The sequence below is a fragment of the Lynx canadensis genome, chromosome E3 (genome assembly GCF_007474595.2).
Source record: "Lynx canadensis isolate LIC74 chromosome E3, mLynCan4.pri.v2, whole genome shotgun sequence".
NCBI classification, from domain to species: domain Eukaryota; kingdom Metazoa; phylum Chordata; class Mammalia; order Carnivora; family Felidae; genus Lynx; species Lynx canadensis.
The window spans coordinates 16,267,356-16,274,355 of record NC_044318.1 but is presented as its reverse complement, the minus strand read 5'-3'; the positions used below and the strand labels follow the sequence as shown (position 1 = coordinate 16,274,355).

Here is a 7,000-nt window from a genome sequence, read left to right as displayed (position 1 = left end):
GGAGTGCCAGAGCTGTCCTGGACGGTGTGTGTGTGTGTGTGTGTGTGTGTGTGTGTGTAATCTGCATTGTGCCCCTGTGAGTTCTGTGTCTGTGGGTATAGTGACTGTGGACATGAGTTTTCTGCCTTTCGACTACCCAAGAGTCTTCTGTGTATGCATGTGTATCTGTGTCTGTGTCTCTGAATGAGGGTATGTTTGCTGTGTAATTCTCTGTCTGTGGCTATATTATATTGTTGGGTCACATGTATCCCTGAGGGAGTATCTGTATGTATCTGTGTTTCCTGTCTGTGTGTGTATTGGTTGCATGTGTGTGAATCTGTGGCTCCTTTTGGTGTTCCTGATCATACCTGTATGTGTATGTGTGTGTGTTTTCCGTGTGTGTGTGTGTGTGTGTCCAGTGTGTGTTGAGGTTGTTTCATGGGGCTATTTCATGTGACCCTGAAGGAGTGTGTGTACCCCTTTGTGTGTGTGTAGCCCTCTGTGTGTATCTGTGTTTGTGTCTGTGTGTGTGTGTGTGTGTGTGTGTGTGTGTGTATTCCTCTCAGGGTGTCATTGGCTATGTCTGCAGTCTGGGTCTGTCTGTGAGCCTGTCCATGAGCCCTATACCTGAGTCCCAGATGACGCTGTGGGTGGTTCCATGCCTGTGTTCCATATCTGTGCTTGCGGTGTCTGTTTCTTTCTCTGTGCATGTGTGTGTCTGTGCACCTCAGAAGTAAGTAGCTGCAGAGGGAACCCTTCAAGGGTGATCCTGGGGTGGGTGAGCAAAAGACAATATGTGCTTCCCCCACCCTCAGGCTCAGCTCCCTCTGCCCATTTTTCTCCCATCCTCCAGTGCCCCCCACTTTGGGTGCCATCTCGGTCTCCAAGGATGGATGGAGTGAAGGGCAGCTCACAGGACCACAGGCCAGCAGCTGGGAGGGCTGCGGATGGCAGGAGGAGGTTATAAAGTGTGGGGAGGGCTCCTAGACCCTGGTGAGGCTGAGGGATACCTAGGCCCTGGGAAGGGTGAGTGAGTGGGGGCCCCAAGGCAGGGCTGGGGAAACAGAGCTTCTGGGCCCCATGGAAGGAATGCAGGATTGGGCACCCCGGAAAAGAGCTGGAGGAGTCCTGCAGGACTCCTGAGTCCCCAAAGGGCAGATCCTTCACTCACCTGTGCTGGCGCAGGCTGAGGCCAGGAAGCGGAAGCAGCAGCAGCAGCAGCAGCAGCAGCATTCAGAGGCAGTGGCAGCAGATCCATGGAATGGTGGATGGAGCAGGGAGCCATGGTCTTGCGAACAAGTGGAATCACCACGCTGGGCTGCCCTCGGCCCTTTCCCCCTTCCCCAGCCACCTCACTAGCTCTGGCCCTGGCCTCATCCTCAGCAGGGCATGGGCAAGCCAGACAGAGATGGACACCTGGGGCCACAGGAGTGTCCCCCTGACCTCTGTGTCCTAGTTGTTGAATGGGCATAAGGAGTCACCCAGGGCCCCTGGAACCAGGAGGGAGAATCTGGCACCAGAGTTTTCTCTGATGGAACTTGGGGAGAATTATGGAGGGATAGCATTTAGTGCCAGTTTATTCACAGAATAAAAGCACAACACAAGGTCGCCTCGGATGCTCATGTCAATGTTTTATTACCAGACTACATTTGGAGCACTTACCCAGGGATGTGGAGGGAAGAAAATAACATATTCATTTAAGAGAACAAAAATGCTAGAACATGGGCACTCCTGATGCTCTTGCAAAACAGTGCTCTACATTCCCCTCCTCACCCTCTCCATAGCGGGGAAACTGAGGCAGCCAGGGATTTGGTCAAGATTATAGAGTGGTTTCTGAGTGTGCTGATTACATCTGACCAAACTCCTTTTTCCGCAGTTCACTTCTCTTAATCTTGCCAGTGATGGTTTTGGGCAGCTCTGAGACAAATTCCACCTGGTTGAGGATGAAGCAAACCCATCCTGACTTAGTCCTGCTATCATTTACTACCAATGCCCCACCTCCCTTCTTTGCCTTTGCACAGTCCCCCAGACAGGCTGGCACCATGTAGTGGCCTCACTAGGCTCCACCAAGTATGTCACATTGTCCTTTGACCCACTAAGCTGGACGTAGCCCTGTGACATGCTCTGACCAGTGAAATGTGAGTGGGAGTGAAGTGTGCCACCTTGAACACAACACTTGGGAACAAGTGAGTCTGGTCACCTCTCTGTCCATCTCTTATGTCACCTGGTAGTTACCTCTGGTGGGTGCTCTTTTATCCTGGTCCCAGGGGGACCATGGTGGACATGTGGTATGAGCAAGGAAGAAACTTCCCTTATTATAAGGTTCTAAGATTTTGGGGCTATTTGTTACCCACAATAACCTCTAGTCCATCCTAACTTTCATGCATCCTCTGTTTTCCTCCTAAGAGGCAGGACAGCCCAACATTCAAAGCATGATCTCTTGTCAGATACACGTGGGTCTGAGTTTCAGCTCCATCCTTTTATTAACTCCAACCTCAGGCAATTTACTGGGAGTCTCTGAGCCTCCGTTTCTGCTCCGTAAAATGGGTGGTTACAGCATCTCAGGTTTGAAGAGGATTAAATCAAATAGTAAAAATGTAAATCTTTGAGTCCAGGACCTGGTACACATAGTGAATGCCAATAAATGTTAGCTGTATAGCTTTATGTCCTGATTGTAAACATTCAGAAAATGCAGCAATGTATTATTACAAAAGAAGGAAATGTTAATTTGTGGCATATGTACCCTTTCAAACTGTTGTTTTCCAACAAATATGATATTAGGTATATTCATTTACAGCCTGCATTTTTCTCTTAATAAGATACTGTGATGTTTTCAAGTTACAAATAAAAGATCTGCATTGTCTTTTTAAATTACAGGACTACATTAAATACCATAAATAATGTAATCATTTCTCTATTCCTGAACACTTCCATAGGTTGCACATGGCCTTGAAAACAAATGAAGTAGAATAAAAACTCTCAGAATGTATTGTATGTTAGAATTAATATTACTTTGTTAGCCTTTATTTGTTATGTACCTATACATGTACTGGGTTGCAATTTAGAATGTATTTCTTACTACGAATAATGTTTTTAAAATGTGTAGCAGTTATTGATTGGAATTTCTTTTCCAAATGTTCAAAGATTACAAATAATCTTGATGTCTCTGGGCACTTGTCTCAATTTTTTTCTTTACGTTGACCTGCCAGCCATGTTTTTGACACAGGACAAAGTTTCCCTCTGATTAAGTTGGTTCCCCCATATCCCTGAGTTGAACTGCTTCTTCTGCATAGGAAAATGTTCATTCTGTTGGCTACATAAGCTTCTCCTTGGCCACCCTAGCGGATTTGGAGCAGCAGAGCCCCAGGAACCACTGGCAGGGACCACATCCCATCCATCTGCCCTCACTCACCTTCCTCGGGTACTTATATGGGGCTGTCACTGACTTCACATGTTGCTGCAGCTCCTGGGTGAGCTGGTCCTGGTCACGGGAGAGGAATTCCGGGGTCAGGACAATAAATGCCTTCACCACCTGTAGCGCAGAACCAGAGTGAAGGCTCAGGCTGAGTGGCAACCAATTGTATAGTTTAAAAAGTAAATGTTTATTAAGTAAATGGAAAAACAAGGGGAGAGTTGAGCCTTTGCAGAAGATAACTACCAGTTTCCATACTTCCAATTTCTACTCTTTGTCTTAGAAAATAACCTCTCAGCCTCCATTTCCTTCTCAGTGATGTGGGGATAGCACAGCTTCACCCCTCGTTGCATTTATGTCAAGATTCATTGAGATATTACATGCAAAACATGAAGCCAGTTTAAATTATTTGTATTCCTATCATTATCATCACCATTTTTACTATTATTGTAGATAGAGTTCTGTGGGCATGAAATAAATGTTGGGAATTAGATAGTTTTATATTACTTATGTCCCTATTACAGGGCACAGGGCCTTGTACATAGTAGGTAGTCAGCACACACCTGTTGAATCAATGAATGCATGATCCAGAGAAGGATTACTCAAATTCCCATTCCACCTCCACCACTTAAGAGCTTTGTGATCAGGCAAGTTACTTAATCTCTTTATGCTTGTTTCTTTACTGTAAAAAAGGATATCAGAATCCTTAAAGAATTAGGCTGTTGTGAGGGGGAAATGAGTTGGCACAGAGCAAGGGCTCATTCAATAGCAGATTGGAGGCCTCAGTGTGCAGGATTCACAAGCACCATTTTGTCACAGTTTTGGCCCAGTGCCCTCTGGTGACCACACAGTGTAAATGCACATGCACATGCTCTCTGCCCTCCCTTCACCTTAGGTGGGAGGCTGGGAAAATAAGGCCTGGGGGATGTCTTTCTTGCACCGGCCTTCCAGGTGCCCACACACAGACAAGATGACCTCTGTGTCCTCCTCCTTACCTCCTTTCGAATCGGGTCTGGGCTGCCCACCACAGCTGATTCCGCCACTGCTGGATGTTCGGCCAGGGCATTCTCCACCTCTGTTGGCCCGATTCGGTACCTGGAGGATCAATGACTCCTTCTTGGTTTCTGAGCAGCTGGCAGGGCTGGGTGACCCAGGCCTTCAAGTGTCATATTTTGCAGAGTCACATCTTCCTTTGCCATGTAGCGTAACTGTCTCAGGGAGCCCAGATACCTGTGACCTTCCTCTGTCTTGCACTTCATGTACACAATACAACACTCACATGCTCCCCAGGGTTTCTCACCTCACTGCCTCTGGTCTGGGAAGAGGGCCCAGGTTTAGTCCTCCCTGGGTTCCAGGGCTTGGCTCAAGCAGCTTCCCCTGGCATGAAACCTATTGGCAGCCTCAACTTTTACCTTAAACATTCATGTAAACTCTGTATCCTATTCCCCACTATATTAGCATGTTTTAGAAATTAAAAAAGGAGGGGCGCCTGGGTGGCGCAGTCGGTTAAGCGTCCGACTTCAGCCAGGTCACGATCTCGCGGTCCGTGAGTTCGAGCCCCGCGTCGGGCTCTGGGCTGATGGCTCGGAGCCTGGAGCCTGTTTCCGATTCTGTGTCTCCCTCTCTCTCTGCCCCTCCCCCGTTCATGCTCTGTCTCTCTCTGTCCCAAAAAAATAAATAAACGTTGAAAAAAAAATTAAAAAAAAAAAAAGAAATTAAAAAAGGAAACAAACTCACTCCCTGAAATCTCCAAGAGGATTTGTTACTCTAGTGTAATATGCCAAAAATCTTTTAAATCACATACGTGTTAGGGACAACAGACTTAGAGCCAGATAACTAGTTCAAATCTGGGTTGCAGCCCGTTCCCTTTGAAACTTTAGGAAACTTTCTTCACTGGTAACTCAGTTTCCTCATCTGCAAAATGGGCATAATTGCATGTACCTTCTAGCATTGAGAGCTGGATTATATAAAGCACTGCGGAGTGTGCCTCCACATAGGAAGTGCTCCATAGAGGTTAATTGCTATTACTTATTATTAAGTTTTTCTGTGAAATGCTGTGTCCGATCAGAGAAGCCAAGCATAGAATAAGCTTCCTCAACCAGTAGGGGTCAAAGTAAAGTCTTCCTTCTAAATCCTTTAAATTGTATAATGTCTTTTTTTTATGTTTATTTATTTTGGGGAGAGAGAGAGAGACAGACAGACAGACAAAGTGCAAGAGGGGGAGAGACAGAGAGAGAGGAAGACAGGGAATCTGAAGCAGGATCCAGACTCTGAGCTGTCAGTACAGTGTCCGACATAGGGCTTGAACTCAAAGACTGCGAGATCATGACACAAGCAGAAGTTGGATGCTTAACCAGTTGAGCCACCCAGGTGCCCCTAAATTGTATAATGTCTTATGTTCCTCTTGAAGACCTTGTTGGACTTCATTTTGATTGATTCTTCTGGATGCAGGGCTTGGGGAAGATACACAGATAGCCCCAGAAAAGGACCTCATAGACAAAGTTTTGTTCAGAATTAGCCTGAGGGTCAAATCACCAACACATGGACAAATGTATGGACAAGCTAGATCCCATCAGGCATGTGAGAGTGATGCTTCCTGGCTCAGATCAGCCATACCTACCCAGAGGAACTGATGATGTCATCATTCCTCCCAAGGAACCATATGTAGCCCTCTTCATCCATAGTTGCTCTATCCCCAGTGTTGTAAAAGTCCCCACACTCCACTTCTGCAGTCTTTACTGGGTTGTCCTGAAAAGATAACAGCACCCGTTTGTTGAAGACAATTAGTTTAAATTAAAAAAAAATTTTTTTACTGTTTATTTTTGAGAGAGAGAGAGGAAGGGGCAGACACACACACACACACACACACACACACAGAATCTGACGCATGCTCCAGGCTGTGAGCTGTCAGCACAGAGCCTGATGCAAGGCTCGAACTCACAAAGTGTGAGATCCTGACTTGAGCTGAAGTCAGATGCCCAACCGACTGAGCCACCCAGGCATCCCTGAAGGCAATTACTTTAGCGATGATGACCCACAACCTGGTACTCAGATCTGGGTTCAAATTCTGCTCCTTGTTCTACCTGGCACTGAGACAAGTTTTGTAATCTTTCTGAGTCTATTTTCACTACCTCCAAGTACTCAATGCACACTACTTGCCAATTAGTGGACAATAATGAGCCAATTTTAAGGACAAATTTTTGTGTGGAGCTCTAGTAGAATAAAATTTCCACTAGAGCATGGACCCTTTTATTTATTGTTCTCAACTTAGCATTCAGTGTGTCTGAAAAAATGAGAGGTGTCAAAAACTTTTGTTAAAAGAATTTCCTTCCCCCAATACTATCTCACCCGATCCTCCCAGAAAGCCTATAAGGCTGGTATTTTTCAAATTAAACTGTTTACTTTAAGATAATTGTATACTTGCATGCAGTTATAAGAAATAACACAGAGATCCTGTGTACCATTTACCCAGTTTCCCTCATGGTAGCATCTTGCAAAACCGTACTTCAATATCACAACCAGGATATTGACATTGCTACAATCCACCAATCTCAGATTTCCCAGTGGTTTATTTGTACTTATGTGTGTGTCTGGTGTATTCAGCACTTT

At 45.7% G+C, this 7,000-nt stretch overlaps 1 protein-coding gene across 1 annotated transcript in view; it reads right to left on the bottom strand.

Annotated features, from left to right (window-relative positions):
* Nucleotides 1-1,590: 1,590 nt before the first annotated feature.
* The window catches only part of LOC115504149 (acyl-coenzyme A synthetase ACSM1, mitochondrial), a 40,643-nt gene continuing 35,233 nt past the window's right edge, over nt 1,591-7,000 (bottom strand). The window contains exons 10-13 of the mRNA XM_032591605.1: nt 6,012-6,139; nt 4,387-4,486; nt 3,392-3,511; nt 1,591-1,912 (exon numbers count right to left, since the gene is read on the bottom strand). Of these exons, the coding sequence (XP_032447496.1) occupies nt 1,826-1,912; nt 3,392-3,511; nt 4,387-4,486; nt 6,012-6,139 (435 nt within the window). The 3' untranslated portion in view covers nt 1,591-1,825. The remainder of the gene's footprint in view (nt 1,913-3,391; nt 3,512-4,386; nt 4,487-6,011; nt 6,140-7,000) is intronic.